General features: G+C 45.0%; 1 protein-coding gene across 7 annotated transcripts in view; it reads left to right on the top strand.

Annotated features, from left to right (window-relative positions):
• The window catches only part of NEK10 (NIMA related kinase 10), a 332,382-nt gene that overhangs the window by 12,426 nt on the left and 301,067 nt on the right, over nucleotides 1-18,889 (top strand). For all 7 annotated transcript variants that reach the window (XM_056520053.1, XM_056520060.1, XM_056520055.1 and 4 more), the window contains exon 2: nucleotides 11,729-11,841. In XM_056520053.1, the coding sequence (XP_056376028.1) occupies nucleotides 11,768-11,841 (74 nt within the window). In that variant the 5' untranslated portion in view covers nucleotides 11,729-11,767. The remainder of the gene's footprint in view (nucleotides 1-11,728; nucleotides 11,842-18,889) is intronic.

The raw sequence follows: 18,889 nt of genomic DNA, 5'->3' as shown, positions 1-18,889 counted from the left end.
TTACCGTTCTTGTGATCATTTTAACACCACGGGGTGAGATCTTGTGTGGAGAGATTATCAGTGGTCTTGTATGTCTTCCATTTTCTAATAATTGCTCCCACAGTTGATTTCTTCACACCAAGCTGTTTGCCTATTGTTGATTCAGTCTTCCCAGCCTGGTGCAGGTCTAAAATTTTGTTTCTGGTGTCCATCGACAGCTCTTTGGTCTTGGCCATAGTGGAGTTTGGAATGTGACTGTTTGAGGTTGTGGACAGGTGTCTTTTATACTCATAACAAGTTCAAACAGGTGCCATTAATACAGGTAACGGAGGACAGATGAGACTCTTAAAGAAGAAGTTACAGGTCTGTGAAAGGCAGAAATCTTGCTTGTTTGTAGGTGACCAAATACTTATTTTCCACCATAATTTGCAAATAAATTCTTTAGAAATCAGACATTGTGATTTAATGGATTTTTGTTCTCATTATTTTTCATTCTCTCATAGCTGAGGTATACCTATGATGAAAATTACAGGCCTCTCTCATCTTTTTAAGTGGGAGAACTTGCACAATTGGTGGCTGACTAAATACTTTTTTGCCCCACTGTATTTACACGTGATTAGGCATGATTAGAGCCCAGAGTGCTGTGACTACCTCAGTATGCTGCATGCCCCGATGACTACTTATGGGGCATTGGCATTTGGTGCGGGACAGTTTAAAAAAAAATTCTACACTATAGAGGACTGGCTGGAAGACATCAGGACCTGGTAAGAAACTTTATAACATGTTGCCACCAGGTGTAAAGGGTATAAACAAATGATAGGTTCCCTTTAAAGAAGATGTCCGGTACGGACTATTCCTATTCCATCCGGCCCGGGCTGCAAAAAAAAAGGGAAAAAAAACTTTCACTTACCTTCCTAGGTTCACCCGGAGCTCTGCTACAGGTGATCGGTCAGCCAGGCTGCCTGCTTCCTACTTCCTTTAGCCCGAGACGTCACACGACGCTTCAGCCTATCACTGGCCGAGGCGGGACGTCGCTGCGGCCGGTGATAGGCTGAAGTGCCGTGTGACGTCCTGGGCTAAAGGAAGTAGGAAGCAGGCAGCCTGGCTGACCGATCAGCTGCAGCTGAGCTCCGGGGGAACGTAGGAAGGTAAATGAAAGTTTGTTTACTCTTTTTTTGCAGCCCGAGCAGGATGGAATAAGAATAGTCCGTACCTGACATCTCCTTTAATGAAATGAAATCTAAAGTGCTCTGGACCTCAGACTAGGCTGAAAATTTACCTTCCAGCAAGGCCATGACCCCAAGTACAGCCAAGACAACACTGGAGTGGCCTTCGGAAAACTTTGTGAATGTTTTTGAGTGGCCCAGCCAAGTCCCTGACTTGAACCCAATTGAATATCTCTGGAGAGACCTGGAAATGGCTTCCACCGACAGTCCCCATCTATCCCGACAGAGCTTAAAGTGGTATTCCAGGATTTTTTTTTATTTGTCTATGCTACAAGGGCTGTAAAGTTAGTGTAGTTCATAATATAGTGTATGTACCTGTGTGTGACGGTTTTCTCACAATTCTTCTGTGATTTTCACTCCAATATTTATTTTTACCAGCATACAAAATGACTATTGTCTCAGATTTTTCCCAGCTTGCAATGCGGCTCAGACCTGACTCACTAGTCAGCTGATGAGAGGGAGCCTGTCTGCTTCAATGGATGGAGCGAGATCAATCTGTAACTAATGCAACATCTGTAGGCACCCTTATTGAAAACCACACTGATTTGAATGGATGCAGCTCATTTATGTTTCAGTGGGTGGGGTGGCTGATGTGTGGGAGGGAGGAAGATGGAGTTGTTAGATTTTTAGTCAAAAAAAGAAAAGTCAAACAGGAAATACCAGTTCACAAACAACTAGCCACAGTGTAATCTCACAACATAGCCATTTAGCCCCAAGACAAGTGCAGATCCTTCCTAAGCATGTCGATTACTGCCTGCCAGGTACATACTAAAATCACCTTATGGTGGATAACCCCTTTAAGAGGAAATGCAGAGAAGAATTGAAGAAACCTCCCAAATCGTGGAGTACATACTTATGTTACTGCAATATTTAGTTTTCCCTTTTTAATAAATTGACAAAGATTTCTACCATTCTTTTTTCACTTTGTCATTATGGGGTATTGAGTGCAGAATCATGGACAAAAACTGATTTTTATTTTACCTCAAGTCTGCAACATAACAAAATATGAAAAAAATGAAAGGGTTTTTAAAACTTTCCAAATGCACTGTATTGGAAAATATCGGACCAGATGATTGCCCATAAAACATGTCAAAGGATTAAAAGTATTGTAATGTGTTCTGTCACCAATAATCCAGTGCAATTACTTACACAATACAACACCCAGGCACTGCTTTAAATACATGAAAATGTGATTGCAACTAATAAGGGATTAGCACGCGGCAGGAGATTACACCCCCCGGATGATGGAGAAATTCTTCTCTGCATGTTATACAGAATGAGGCGTGACACTCTGATGTGTCCATTTCTGTGCTTTGCCTATGTCTACAGGATATCCAAGGTATGCTGCGCCAGGAATACGAACCTGTGTTGGAATCTGATCTAACACCTGTCTGTAATGTGACTTCCATTGTATTATGCAGGGGAATGTGATATATATACAGTATGGACTGATGTCATGTCTCAAATGAAATGTGTAAAAATAGAGCACAGATGCAATGTGTAAAGTAGGATGCGTGGTGTGAAATCAGGATGAGATGTGATGGCAGTTTACAAGAGGCAGTGTGACACCCTCTGAGATTAGATTGTCAAAAATAAAACCGCTGCATACAGATCATTGTGTGCACACTTTTTTAAAATCTTCTTTTATATTTGTCCAAGGATGATACAATTTAGTTATATAGGCACAGCTATATTTAACACTGCTATATATTTTCATTGAATTCTATTTTAATGAATGACAAAGTAAGAAAGAAATAACACAGTTTTTAGCATCACACATGGGGTGCCTGGATGACAGTAGCAGGCACCCTGCTATAATACAAGGATTTTGCTAGGAAACAATCTACATCGATTTCTAGAGAAAGTACCAACTCAATAAATAAATTGAAGTGCGCAATGTTGTGGGGCAATAATTTGGGGAGCTTACCATTAAGTAAAACTGACATGGTAAATTTATTCTGGGGATCAGTATGGTTCCAAATTTGAATACCGTAATTTAAAATATTTTTAATAAAAAATAAATCTGTGCTGTGTGATGTTCTAACCTCTAGTACTTTTTTTTAAATTTTCCTCCTACTGAGCTTTTCAAGGGCTCATTTTTTGCAGTGTATTACAATTTTTTTTATAAAAAAATGGGAAAGACAGGGTAATTTGAAGTTTTTTAGGGTAGTAATTTGTATCAATTAAAACAGTTTTTAACCCCTTTTTAGTCCCTCTAGGGGACTTTTATAACATTTATAACAACATCACTGGCGTAGAATACCCCTATGTACACCCCTATGCAATCCCTAATTTAGTCCTCAAATGCGCATGGCGCTCTCTCACTTCAGAGCACTGTCGTATTTCAAGGAAACAGTTTAGGGCCACATATGGGGTATCTCCGTAATCGGGAGAAATTGCATTACAAATTTTGGGGGGCTTTTTCTCCTTTTACCCCTTATGAAAAGGAAAAGTTGGGGGCTACACCAGCCTGTCAGTGTAAAAAAATTTAAAATTTTACACTAACATGCTGGTGTTGTCCTTTACTTTTTATTTTCACAAGTGTTAAAAGGAAAAAAAAAAAAAATAATTTGTAACGCAATTTCTCCTGAGTACGGAAATATCCCATATGTGGGCGTAAAATGCTCTGTGGGCGCATAACAAGGCTCAAGAGTGAGAGCGCACTATGTACATTTGAGGCCTAAATTGGTGATTTGCACAGGGGTGGCTGATTTTACAGCGCTTCTGACATAAACGCAAAAAAATAAATACCCACATGTGACCCCATTTTGGAAACTACACCCCTCACGGAAAGTAACAAGGGGTATAGTGAGCCTTTACACCCCACAGGTAATTGACAAATTTTCATTAAAGTTGGATGGAAAAATGAAAAAAATAAAATAAAATTTCACAAAAATGCTGGTGTTACCCAAAATTTTTCATTTTCACAAGGAAACATAGGAAAAAAGCCCCCCAAAATTTGTAACCCCATTTTTTCTGAGTAAGAACATACCCCATATGTGGATGTAAAGTGCTTGGCGGGCGAACTACAATGCTCAGAAGAGAAGGAGTGCCATTGGGATTTTGAAGATAAAATTTGTCCGGAATTGAAGGCTACGTGTGTTTACAAAGCCCCCATAGAGCCAGAACAATGGACCACATATGACCCAATTTTGGAAACTACACCCCTCACGTAATGTAATTGTTATGATTCGGCTAGCTGGATGTGGATCCTCTGTGTCTGCGAGGGATTGGCGTGGACCGTGTCGGTGGACCGGTTCTAGGGTTGCTACTGGTTTTCACCAGAGCCCGCCGCAAAGCGGGATGGTCTTGCTGCGGTGGTAGCAACCAGGTCGTATCCACCGGCAACGGCTCAACCTCGCTGACTGCTGAGAAGCGTAGGACAGAAGGACTAGGCAGAAGCAAGGTCAGACGTAGCAGAAGATCGGGGCAGGCGGCAAGGTTCGTAGTCAATAGTAATAGTAGGAGGTCAGGAACACAGTAATGGTAAACACAGTAGAAGCTTTCTCTAGGCACTAAGGCAACAAGATCCGGCAAGGAAGTGCAGGGGAAGTGAGGTTATATGGACAGGGAGCAGGTGGAAGCTAATTAGGCTGATTGGGCCAGGCACCAATCATTGGTGCACTGGCCCTTTAAATCTCAGAGAGCTGGCGCGCGCGCGCCCTAGAGAGCGGAGCCACGCGCGCTAGAACATGATAGCCGGGGACCGGGACGGGTAAGTGGCTTGGGATGCGATTCGCGAGCGGGCGCATCCCGCTATGCGAATCGCATCCTCATCATGAATGTCAGTGCAGCGCTCCCGGTCAGCGGGCCCGACCGGGGCGCTGCATAGAGGAGAACGCCGCGAGCGCTCCGGGGAGGAGCAGGGACCCGGAGCGCTCGGCGTAACAGTACCCCCCCTTAGGTCTCCCCCCCTTCTTGTCCCTTGTCCCTTGAGTCTCCTTCTGGAAAAAGAAGTCCTGGGTAGCTACACTAGCGGCAGAGAGTTCAGAAGGAATGGGGAGGTGGGGCAGAGGGAGAAGCATGTCACAGGGTAGAGTGTCACCAGGACGGGGGCTATGAGGAGGCACGGCACAGTCCTGATAGGCCTTGGGGAGACCAGGCACAGGAGGAAACACAGAGGCCCGACAGACGGGGCTGGGAGCAGACGTGAGGCATTCCTTGCGGCAAGCAGGACCCCAATTCTTGATCTCCCCGGTGGTCCAGTCAAGGGTGGGAGAATGATGCTGGAGCCATGGCAGACCGAGGAGGACTTCAGAGGTGCAGTTGGGCAGGACCAAAAATTCTATTTTCTCGTGATGCAGTCCAATGTTCATAAGCAGGGGCTCTGTGCGGTAACGCACAGTGCAGTGCAACTTCACTCCGTTGATCGAAGAAATGTAGAGCGGCTTGACGAGACGGGTCACCGGGATGCAGTACCTATCAAGCAAAGAGGCCAGAATAAAATTTCCAGAAGAACCAGAGTCCAAGACGGCCACGGCTGAGAAGGAGGAGTTGGCAGAAGGAGAAATCCGCACGGGCACAGTGAGACATGGAGAAGCAGACTTCGTACCAAGAGACGCCACACCCACGTGAGCTGGGTGCGTGCATTTTCCAGACGTGGAGGACGAATAGGGCAATACACCAAGAAATGTTCGGTACTAGCGCAGTACAGACATAGATTTTTATCCCTACGGCGAGACCTCTCTTCAAGAGTCAGGCGAGACCGATCCACTTGCATAGCCTCCTCGGCGGGAGGCACAGGGGTAGATTGCAAAGGATAGCGTGAGAGAGGTGCCCAGGGATTAAGGTCTTTTTCCTGGCAGAGTTCTTGGTGTCTTTCAGAAAAACGCATGTCAATGCGGGTGGCCAAATAGATAAGTTCATGCAGGTTGGCAGGAATTTCTCGTGCGGCCAGCACATCTTTGATATTACTGGATAGGCCTTTTTTAAAGGTCGCGCAGAGAGCCTCGTTGTTCCAGGATAATTTAGAGGCGAGGGGACGAAATTGGATGGCGTATTCGCCTACAGAAGAACTACCCTGGACCAGGTTTAACAAGTGTCCTCGAAGACACTGCGAACCTCAGAGAAGAAGGACTGTACAGTGGCGGTGACAGGATCATCGCAGTCCCAGAGCGGTGTGGCCCATGACAAAGCCTTCCCAGACAGGAGACTAACCACGAAAGCCACCTTCGACCGTTCTGTAGGAAATTGGTCCGACAACATCTCCAAATGTAGGGAACATTGTGACAGGAAACCACGGCAGAGTCTAGAGTCCCCATCAAATTTGTCCGGCAGGGACAAGCGGAGGTTAGGAGTTGCCACTCGCTGCGGAGGAGGTGCAGGAGCTGGCAGAGGAGATGATAGCTGCTGTTGCAGCTGCTGTAGCTGCGACTGAAGTTGCTGTAACATGGTGGTCATGTGCGACAGCTGGTGAGCTTGTTGGACGATCTGTCGGGTTTGCTGGGCGACCACCGTGGATATGTCAGCGATACTTGGCAGCGGCACGTCAGCGGGATCCATGGCCGGATCTACTGTTATGATTCGGCTAGCTGGATGTGGATCCTCTGTGTCTGCGAGGGATTGGCGTGGACCGTGTCGGTGGACCGGTTCTAGGGTTGCTACTGGTTTTCACCAGAGCCCGCCGCAAAGCGGGATGGTCTTGCTGCGGCGGTAGCAACCAGGTCGTATCCACCGGCAACGGCTCAACCTCGCTGACTGCTGAGAAGGCGTAGGACAGAAGGACTAGGCAGAAGCAAGGTCAGACGTAGCAGAAGGTCGGGGCAGGCGGCAAGGTTCGTAGTCAATAGTAATAGCATGAGGTCAGGAACACAGTAATGGTAAACACAGTAGAAGCTTTCTCTAGGCACTAAGGCAACAAGATCCGGCAAGGAAATGCAGGGGAAGTGAGGTTATATGGACAGGGAGCAGGTGGAAGCTAATTAGGCTGATTGGGCCAGGCACCAATCATTGGTGCACTGGCCCTTTAAATCTCAGAGAGCTGGCGCGCCCGCGCCCTAGAGAGCGGAGCCGCGCGCGGCAGAACATGATAGCCGGGGACCGGGACGGGTAAGTGGCTTGGGATGCGATTCGCGAGCGGGCGCGTCCCGCTATGCGAATCGCATCCCCATCATGAATGTCAGTGCAGCGCTCCCGGTCAGCGGGCCCGACCGGGGTGCTGCATAGAGGAGAACGCCGCGAGCGCTCCGGGGAGGAACAGGGACCCGGAACGCTCGGCGTAACAGTAATAAGAGGTACAGTGAGCATTTACGCCCCACAGGTATCTGACAGATTTTTGGAACAGTGGTCCGTGAAAATGAAAAATGTAATTTTTCATTTGCACAGCCCACTGTTCCAAAGATCTGTCAAACGCCAGTGGGATGTAAATACTCACTGCACCCCTTATTAAATTCTGTGGGGGGTTTAGTTTCCAAAATGGGGTCACGTGGGGGGGGGGTCCACTGTTCTGGCACCACAGGGGGCTTTGTAAACGCTTTCCAACCAAATTCTGTCTTCAAAAGCTCAATGGTGCTCCTTCTCTTCTGAGCATTGTAGTGCACCAGCAGATCACTTGATGTCCACACATTGGGTATTTCCATACTCAGAAGAAATGGGGTTACAAATTTTGGGGGTCATTTTCTCCTATTACCCCTTGTAAAAATATAAAATGTGGGGGAAAACCAGCATTTTAGTGAAACATTTTTTTTTTCATTTACACATCCGACTTTAGCATAAAGTCGTCAAACACCTGTGAGGTTTTAAGGCTCACTGTACCCCTTGATGTGTTCCTTGAGGGGTGTAGTTTCTAAAATAGTATGCCATGTGTTTTTTTTTTTTTTTTGCTGTTCTGGCACCATAGGGGCTTCCTAAATGCGACATGCCCTCCAAAAACCATTTCAGCTAAATTCGCTTTTCAAAAGCCAAATGTGACTCCTTCTCTTCTGAGCATTGTAGTGCGCCAGCAGAGCACTTGATGTCCACACTTGGGGTATTTCCATACTCAGAAGAGATGGGGTTACAAATTTTGGGGGGCATTTTGTCCTATTATCCCTTGTAAAAATGTAAAATTTTGGGGAAAACTAGCATTTTAGTGGAAAAAAATAAATAAATCATTTACACATCCAACTTTAACAAAAAGTCGTCAAACACCTGTGGGGTGTTAAGGCTCACTGGACCCCTTGTTACGTGCCTTGAGGGGTGTAGTTTCCAAAATAGTATGCCATGTGTTTTTTTTTTTTTTTTGCTGTTCTGGCACCATAGGGGCTTCCTAAATGCGACATGCCCCACAAAAACCATTTCAGAAAAACTCACTCTCCAAAATCCCATTGTCGCTCCTTCCCTTCTGAGCCCTCTACTGCGCCCGCCGTACACTTGACATACACCTATGAGGTATTTCCTTACTCGAGAGAAATTGGGCTACACATTTTAGGAAGATTTCTCTCCTTTTACCCCTTGTAAAAATTCAAAAACTGGGTCTACAAGAACATGCCAGTGTAAAAAATGAAGATTTTGAATTTTCTCCCTCAATTTGCTGCTATTCCTGTGAAACACCTAAAGGGTTAACAAACCTTTTGAATGTCATTTCGAATACTTTGGGGGGTGCAGTTTTTATAATGGGGTCATTTGTGGGGCATTTCTAATATTAAAGCCCTTCAAATCCACTTCAAAACAGAACTGGTCCCTGAAAAATTTTGATTTTGAAAATTTAGTGAAAAATTGGAAAATTGCTGCTGAACTTTGAAGCCCTTTGATGTCTTCCAAAAGTAAAAACATGTCAACGTTATGATGCAATCATAAAGTAGACATGTTGTATATGTGAATCAATATATAATTTATTTGGAATATTAATTTTCCTTATAAGCAGAGAGCTTCAAAGTTAAAAAAAAATGCTAAATTTTTCATCAAATTTTTTGAATTTTTCACCAAAAAACGATGCAAGTATCGACAAAATTTTACCACTAACGTAAAGTAGAATATGTCACGAAAAAACTATCTCGGAATCAGAATGAAAGGTAAAAGCATTCCAGAGTTACTAATGCTTAAAGTGACAGTGGTCAGATGTTCAAAAAATGTCCGGTTCCTACAGTGAAAATTGGCTGGGTCCTTAAGGGGTTAAAAGTGAGTGCATTGCCTAGATTTTTATTTTTATTTTTACTGGTTGGAGACAAATATTGAAACACGATTTCATTTTTTTTATCTGTTATAATTTTCTGAGCATAAGTTTTTCATCTTTAGTACATTATTATAAGGGAAGTCATCTTGCCTGAGCTGTTTTTAACAACCTTCAGAGAAATTCTTTACAGCAAGCCGTATGGATCTATCTACAGGTCACCTTTCATTGTAATCCTGTATGTGGTGATGACAAGGCCCCCCCTCCGGAATGTAATCTGTACAGAACAGAAGAACAATACATCTCATCTTAGTTTTAGGACTAGTGGCCAGAATGAAGACTGCAAGCTTATTTTGTAATATATATATTTCTATATAGTAAAATGAAAAATTAGAAAAAAATATCACAACAAATTCTCAAAAAAATACATTTAACATAAAAACTTGATTTAAACTATAGGTCATTTTCTGATTAAGCATTCCCTTTAAGTTGAACCATATTAATAAGTTAAAAGCTGGAGACATTCTGTTTGCTATCTTTGAGTTCTGTAAATTATAACTTTTTTAAATGTTTTCCTTTAAGCATTATTATCCTTTAAATTACCAATAATGCTGTAAAAATGCACTTCACTCCCTGGCTTGGTGCCATTGGTGTATTCCAGCATTTTTTTGAAAAAAAAAAATTTTTTAAAATGTGCTGCTAGGGCCGTATGAAACTAGAAAAAAGTAATTCTTATCTAGCCCCAGTCCTCTGCTAGTCCCCCACTGCCCTGGTTCACGTCTGCCCAGTCCCCCGATCTTCTCTCTAATTTCTGCTTCTGAGATGAGAGCTTGGTACGGGACCTGCCTTCTCAGCCAATCACTTGCTGCAGTGGTGTCTCTGCTGGAAGAAGTAAATGGGAGTTGCTGGGGATTGTAGCTTAGCAAGTATGCCTTTTTTTCCTATACCCCCCCCCCCCCCCCCACAGCAGCATATAGTTTTTTTTTTTTTAGCAAACACAGAAATATCCCTTTAATGCAGGAGACATGCTCCATATTAATAAAAGTTACACTGCCCCCTTCCTTGACGTAAGAGCCTGGGTAGTGGGAGGGGATGATGAGCCCTCTGCTCCGAGAGTCTGGAAGTCAGGTGTAGCAAGGAGCAGATTGCTCATCATCCAACCCCGGCTGGAGCGCAATAGAGGATGATGAGCACAGAAGCCACCAAATTGAGTAAGTGACCCTTCATCGCACTATTACCCAGTTCATTGGGTTTAGTGAGGGTGAACCAGCTGTCAGATTCTCTTAAAAGGGAATCAAAACTGCTGATGCACACCGGGAAAAGTAGTGGAATCAGACTTTGGATCTCAGTCATGCAGCTCGCATGGCCAAGATAATTCTCTGCATTAAGAGTCTTCACAGCCACTCCTCTCATCTTGAATCAGAAGACTGCAAGAGCCCTCACTGGGAGCTGTCACTCTTCACTCTGGTGTCTTGATTGGTTGTCAGCAGTTTTAATAGCCCAAAACGGCTTACATATTTTCTTTAAGTAGAGATTGGAGCTTCCACCTGTATTATATACAACATGTTTCAGAGCTGCATCTTCCACATATTAAAAACATGATAACTATCTGGTATCTCTTAACTCCATGGCAAGAGCGGTCTTTGACTCTCATTACTGGAGTTCTCAACTGTTCACATTGACCCTTTTGTTCCAAGCTGAGCGGACCCTATAGAAGTTACTCACTGACCAACAATGTCCATAAGCTTTTACTGGACCGCCTTACATAAACATATTTTATTTCCCATTTAAATAAACAATTCCACCTTAAATAAATAGTTGCTCAGGATCTCAGCATGGCTATACTGTGTACACAATGCCTATCCCTTTTCAGCAGACATCTCATTACCATATCTAAAGGTATAAACAGCAGAAGAATAAACTTAGACTAAGGTCATGTGACAAGCTTGTGATACATTACACTTCTCCTAAGTGTGAAACATCTGCAAAATCTGCCATAGTTTCTGTAAATTTAAATTGATATTCCACCTTTGAGGAAAATGAAACATGAATGCTCTAAGATACCCCTGTCTCAATGCTGTGAAGTAATGTCATATTTTTCCTTCTGGAACTTGAGTGCAAATGAGTACTTTCTCATTAGGAAGTCTAAAGATGTGTAAGATGACTGCAGATGTACATCTGCCATCTTCAGACATAGACTGATTGAGGTTTGCTGCATGATATTTAATACTCTGTCAGAGCATCCTCACGATGTCCATAGCAACCAATCTCTCACACTGTCAATGCTAAAATTACAGTTTGTAGTTTTTTGTTACAGAGAGGCAAACTGACAGAACAGTTTGAATGAAATGTATAGGCATTGAATGGGCTCAGGCATCTTTTATTAATCATTTTGCATAATCTTCATGACTGAAATAAATCATTTTTGTTTCAGGAATAGAAAATTCAGTTCCCTGAACTGAGTTATTTTATAATGCCGGATCAGGATGAGAAAGGCAAAAAAGCTGAAAAAAGTTCTGAAAAGAAAGGTCAAGGAGCAGCTTCAAGGTTTGTAATTTTGATTTTTAAATAATTTTTTAACATAGATAACGCACCCCTGGTTTAGACTGAAGACAGAAAATCTTTTATACTAATAAACTCCCATGGTGGTCCAAGTAGGTGGATGGATCAATGTCATGAACTTTGGTGGTCTAGGGATGAAGAGCGGAATTTACAGTGATATCGTATTAAACTTTGTGTTATCTTACCATTGAAATGCATTGATGCATGTAGTTACTTCAAGTTATCAAATTTCACGCAAACGTATTAATGTCCATTTCTATAGTTATTTTATAGTGAAAAGTCCCAGCCTTATGTCCTGAAGTAACAGCATTATAGATCCCTATATATGATAGATCTCTATGATGCTGTCTGTTTGTATAATTACACCCTTGTTTAGGTCTCACTTGTGGACCTATTATGGACATAGAAATGCATCTGTATGAGGTTAGTGTGAAACTGGACATAAAAGTGTTTGCCAAGAAAATACAATAGGTAACCCGTGGCCTTCCAGTGCTTTAAAACAACAAAAGCCTGCACACTTATCCGCTTTTGTAGAGCTACAGCTGTCATATCTGGTTGTCCCTCTGGTGTTCTGAATTTCAGGGGGCATGGTGTGTATTACAATAAATTTTAGGTGGCATGGTGTGTGTTATAATGTATTTCAGGGGGCACGTTGTGTATTATAATTCATTTTATGGAGCACTATGTGTATTATAATAGATTTTGGGAGGTGTGATTTGCATTATAATGAATTTTGGGAGGCATGGTGTGTATTATAATACATTTCTGGATGACTGTGTATTGTCATGAATTTTAAGGGATATCGTGTGCGTTATAAATTTTAGGGGGTGTCTTGCTAACTACTTTGAAACGCCTCAAAACACTCACTGTTATACAAAACAGGCACACTTCTAAGCATAAGACATATTTTATTTACCTATTTGCTAAAATCTAAACATAAAGAAATATAAACAATGAATCATGGAAGTAAGAATCAATACATTTACCGGATATTGTATCATCACTCCGCTGTGGCTGGAAAATCCCAATGATTCGGGGAGTTTCCAGAGTTTTTGTCCCTGATTTACCCCGCCTTGCGCAGTCCCGTATATGCTCAATAATTGGTTCACGTACCCACTGCACATTCACGTTGTGATTACGTGTGCTACTAGTTAGGGTTAAGTCTTGTTTGCGCGCGCTTACGGTTATGCGCCTTGTACACAACATGTTATTTAAGTGTGACATATCACACATGCTCAGTAGTTGTTTACCAGAAGGGGTGGCGTGTGAACAGTACTGTTAAACCAATCACCATCCATCCTCCTCATGTGCAGATAAGATATGGAACTCGTTATTCTGAACTTAAGTAACCCTTATTTTTATACAGTTTCAAACAAGAACAAGAGCCATTACTATTCTTTATACAATTCATCATGATTCTAGCTATGCTAAATCAGACACTCACACAGACTTGTCAGAATCGTATTACAATCGGTCCTTAATGACTCTTATTCACATATGAAACCATAACAACCTTTTGCTTTTTACAGCATATTCTGTAGGCCATATAACAATTCCATACAGATAAAATTGCCACTATGCACATCACCACTAGAAGAGGATGGATAAAGAAGTTCAGGGCTTGAGTCGCAGAAGGCGACCATCCCATAAGCACATCCCACCAATGATGGGAGGTGGCATCTGCTATAGCAGAACCCACCTTTACCAGTTTTCCTGCCACCACAGTAGTACTGAGCATGTGCATATTCACACTCCTATTCAATTGTGTAATCAATTTTTTCACTTCATTAGAATCATTGAGCAATTTGTGCAGTTGAGTTAAATTGAAATCCCAATTTGGTACATTTAAGTATTCTGGACTCCAATTTACATTTGTGGACACAAATTTGTCTCGTGATAACACAAATATTTAATTCTCCCATGTTAATACCGAGACGTTGTGTAAGCAACCAGAGAAAGGCACCTTCATTTTTGGAACAGCGGGTATGTTTGTTGCCATACAGACCACCTGTGGTTCAATTTCTACCATCCATCGGTAGTCTATGGGCATAACGACCCACTCACATTGACTTACAGTGTTCTGTAATAAACAAGGTTCATAGACAGAAGACTGCAATTTACATATTTTTCCTTCTAGAGTAGAATGACAAAATGTGAGATCATGAGTCTTATTTTGTTCATCCACATATTGACCTTTAAACTGTCGGACCCAAAAATGCTGTTGATTGGGTGGTCCCACTAGTAAAGGCAATACCACAAATTTACACATAATACTTGATTTAGTGACATTATACATGACTATCATTCCAGAACAAACTGTATCATTACAAACCATTTTCTGAGGCTCTAAATGCAACCAAGTCGTGGATGGAATTAACACATTCCTCCACACTTGTTCATTCCCAGTCATCAACATCGTCTGGAATGTCGACTTTTGTTGTTGCTGGTAAATGGTTTGCAATGAACAGATAGTCCAATTTATAAATGTAATTACTTTTTTTTATCAAACCCTAAATTAAAATTATTTGAAGCATTAACTAAATTGAGCATTATTTCATCTTCTCTGACCTGCATTCTCAATGGTGTCCAAATTGTGGGCATCCACCGGGCTTGCAAAGTCAGGGCATCATTAATCTTACTACCAGCACTATGCAATCTATTTGCCAAAGTTTCAATATCAAAGCCATTTAATACTGTGATAGTTCCATATCCCCCCAACAACGTATCATACCATGCCCTTTTTACTCGACTCATAGGACAGTTCTTAGTCGAAGGGAACATCACGTGGGCATGAATAATAGTTTTTTGTGCATGTTGTCCAACCCTCTCACAAGTAGAAGGGAGTCTTTTGATATGTCCCGAGTCTAACCGTGCAGTGTTTATATTTTCAAAGATCAGAAATTGACCCCAAGCGGGTCGGCCTGTAATGTCTGAACCATTGGCACAGGTGAGAACATTAAGATTTGCCAAATCAAATTGGAATGTGAGATTAGCTTCTGCCGAGCAGTTCTTAATGATCCTTGCTCTAGTTAGCCGTTCTAAATAAGGGAAGTTTGCTTCTTGGGCATAACATTTCACCTTTACTTCTGAAGAAATTACAACTTTTCCTCGCCCCAAGCTCATTCCATAGGTAGGTCGGTACCCTCCTTTTTCAATAGGATACCCAGACCATAATGTACCATTTATGGTCAAGTTAAAAAAAGGACAAATGTTGTTTGCTTGGCATGTGTAATTATCTTTACTCCGCTCGATATTGGCATTTTTCCATCCCCATTGTGTCGTTGAATTTCCTGTGTTGGTAACCCGAATTCCAGGCGTGGTACTATCACGATTCGGCTTACAGGTTGTGGATCCTCTGTGTCAGCGAGGGATTGGCGTGGACCGTGCTGGTGGACCGGTTCTAAGAGGCTACTGGTGTTCACCAGAGCCCGCCGCAAAGCGGGATGGTCTTGCTGCGGCAGTAGCAACCAGGTCGTATCCACTAGCAACGGCTCAACCTCGCTGACTGCTGAGAAGGCGTGGGACAGAAGGACTAGGCAGAGGCAAGGTCAGACGTAGCAGAAGGTCGGGGCAGGCGGCAAGGTTCGTAGTCAAGATGGATAGCAGGAGATCAGGTAACACAGGCTTGGACAACACTAAACGCTTTCACTGGCACAAGGCAACAAGATCCGGCCAGGGAGTGCAGGGGAAGTGATGTGATATAGCCAGGGAGCAGGTGGAAGCCAATTAAGCTAATTGGGCCAGGCACCAATCATTGGTGCACTGGCCCTTTAAGTCTCAGAGAGCTGGCGCGCGCGCGCCCTAGAGAGCGGAGCCGCGCGCGCCAGCACATGACAGCAGGGGACCGGGACGGGTAAGTGACTTGGGATGCGATTCGCGAGCGGGCGCGTCCCGCTGTGCGAATCGCATCCCCGACGGCCATGTCAGTGCAGCGCTCCCGGTCAGCGGGTCTGACCGGAGCGCTGCAGGGAGAGAGACGCCGTGAGCGCTCCGGGGAGGAGCGGGGACCCGGAGCGCTCGGCGTAACAGTACCCCCCCCCCTTAGGTCTCCCCCTTTCTTTGTCCGGCAACTGCTTCCCATGGGATGAGGACACCGGGAGTGATTGAAGGGTTTCCTCAAAGGCAGGCAGTACAGCAGGAGTGGGAATGGGGAGGGAGGGCAGAGGGTGAAGCTTGGCACGGGGCAGTGTGTCACCAGGACGGGGGCCATGAGGAGGCAAGGTACAGTCCTGATAAGCCTTGGGGGAACCAGGTGTAGGAGGAGGCACTGAGGCTTGCCTGACGGGACTGGGAGGGGGGGAGAGGCATTTCTTGTGGCAAGCAGAGTCCCAGTTCTTGATCTCCCCGGTGGTCCAGTCAAGGGTGGGAGAATGAAGCTGAAGCCATGGCAGACCGAGGAGGACCTCAGAGGTGCAGTCGGGAAGGACGAAAAATTCAATCCTTTCGTGATGGGGTCCAATGCACATTAAGAGGGGTTTTGTGCGGTAACGCACGGTGCAATCCAATCTAACTCCGTTGACCGCGGCAATGTAGAGTGGCTTGACGAGACGGGTCACCAGGATGCAGAATTTATTCACCAAAGAATCCAAAATGAAATTCCCAGAGGCACCAGAGTCCAAGCAGGCCACGGCTGAGAGGGAGGAGTTGGCTGAAGGAGAAATCCGCACGGGCACCGTGAGACGTGGAGATGCAGACTTTGAACCAAGAGACGCCACACCCACGTGAGCTTGGGTGCGTGCGTGCGTTTCCCAGACGTGGAGGACGAATAGGGCAATCCACCAAGAAATGCTCGGTACTGGCACAGTACAGACAAAGATTTTCTTTCCTACGGCGATTCCTCTCTTCCTGGGTCAGGCGAGACCGATCCACTTGCATGGCCTCCTCGGCGGGAGGCCCAGGCGTAGATTGCAAAGGATACTGTGGGAGAGGTGCCCAGAGATCTAAGTCTTTTTCCTGGCGGAGCTCCTGATGTCTCTCAGAAAAACGCATGTCAATGCGGGTGGCCAAATGGATAAGTTCTTGCAGGTTGGCAGGAATCTCTCGTGCAGCCAGCACATCCTTGATGCTACTGGATAGGCCTTTTTTAAAGGTCGCGCAGAGAGCCTCGTTATTCCATGATAATTCGGAAGCAAGAGTACGAAATTGGATGGCGTACTCGCCCACTGAAGAATTACCCTGGACCAGGTTCAGCAGGGCAGTCTCGGCAGAAGAAGCTCGGGCTGGTTCCTCGAAGACACTCCGGACTTCAGCGAAGAAGGACTGGACTGTGGCTGTGGCTGGATCATTGCGGTCCCAGAGCGGTGTGGCCCAAGACAAGGCCTTTCCTGAAAGAAGGCTCACTACGAACGCCACCTTAGACCGTTCTGTAGGAAACAAGTCCGACAACATCTCCATATGCAGGGAACATTGAGACAAAAATCCACGGCAGAGTCTAGAGTCCCCATCAAATTTGTCCGGCAGGGACAAGCGGAGGCTAGGAGCAGCCACTCGCTGCGGAGGAGGTGCAGGAGCTGGCGGAGGAGATGGTTGCTGCTGTAGCAGAGGCAGAAGTTGCTGTAACATGGCGGTCAACTGCGACAGCTGCTGTCCTTGTTGGGCAATCTGCTGCGATTGCTGAGCGACCACCGTGGGAAGGTCAGCGAGACTTGGCAGTGGCACCTCAGCGGGATCCATGGCCGGATCTACTGTCACGATTTGGCTTACAGGTTGTGGATCCTCTGTGTCAGCGAGGGATTGGCGTGGACCGTGCTGGTGGACCGGTTCTAAGAGGCTACTGGTGTTCACCAGAGCCCGCCGCAAAGCGGGATGGTCTTGCTGCGGCAGTAGCAACCAGGTCGTATCCACTAGCAACGGCTCAACCTCGCTGACTGCTGAGAAGGCGTGGGACAGAAGGACTAGGCAGAGGCAAGGTCAGACGTAGCAGAAGGTCGGGGCAGGCGGCAAGGTTCGTAGTCAAGATGGATAGCAGGAGATCAGGTAACACAGGCTTGGACAACACTAAATGCTTTCACTGGCACAAGGCAACAAGATCCGGCCAGGGAGTGCAGGGGAAGTGATGTGATATAGCCAGGGAGCAGGTGGAAGCCAATTAAGCTAATTGGGCCAGGCACCAATCATTGGTGCACTGGCCCTTTAAGTCTCAGAGAGCTGGCGCGCGCGCCCTAGAGAGCGGAGCCGCGCGCGCCAGCACATGACAGCAGGGGACCGGGACGGGTAAGTGACTTGGGATGCGATTCGCGAGCAGGCGCGTCCCGCTGTGCGAATCGCATCCCCGACGGCCATGTCAGTGCAGCGCTCCCGGTCAGCGGGTCTGACCGGAGCGCTGCAGGGAGAGAGACGCCGTGAGCGCTCCGGGGAGGAGCGGGGACCCGGAGCGCTCGGCGTAACAGGTACCTTCACTACCAGAAGCAACCAATAACACGATACCAAGGATTCCAAGGATAATTACGTTTCTGATCTGTGAATAAACCCAAAACAGTGTGACTTATTCTCGTAAGTAACATTTTTCCTGTGGGATATATTCTAATTTTTCCTGCCCTGGCCTCATTACCAGCAGAGTTCTATCCTTCCCTACTGCTATCACTTCAGCAGGAAAAGGCTGTCCTTGGACATTCTGTATCCATATTTTGGCCCCTACATTTAGAGTGTTAGTGGAACCAAACCCTTTATCCCCCTGACTGTTAATTCGGTAGGTGGGGATTCCTCTTTTAATTCAGCAAGGTAGATGGGTATTAGAATCAATTGGGCCATACGTTCCCCTTTACCAATGATTATATCATTTGGGCCTAAATTTATCATGATTACCTTTAACTCTCCTTGGTAATCTGAATCAATCACCCCTCCAATAACCACAGCTCCCTTCTGAGCAAGACTTGATCTGGAAGCAATTTGCCCATAGTGCTTATCAGGTATCCTACACCCTATTCCCGTATTTAAGATAGATACCTGATTGTGATTAATTACAGTCACCTCCAAAGAGTGTAGATCTAAACCAGCTGAGGCAGGCGTGCCTCTGTATGGTGCTACTGCATCT

This window comes from Hyla sarda, chromosome 5 (assembly GCF_029499605.1).
Source record: "Hyla sarda isolate aHylSar1 chromosome 5, aHylSar1.hap1, whole genome shotgun sequence".
Classification (NCBI taxonomy): Eukaryota; Metazoa; Chordata; class Amphibia; order Anura; family Hylidae; genus Hyla; species Hyla sarda.
Note: the sequence above shows the minus strand (reverse complement) of the source record. Positions and strands in the feature narration are given on the sequence as shown.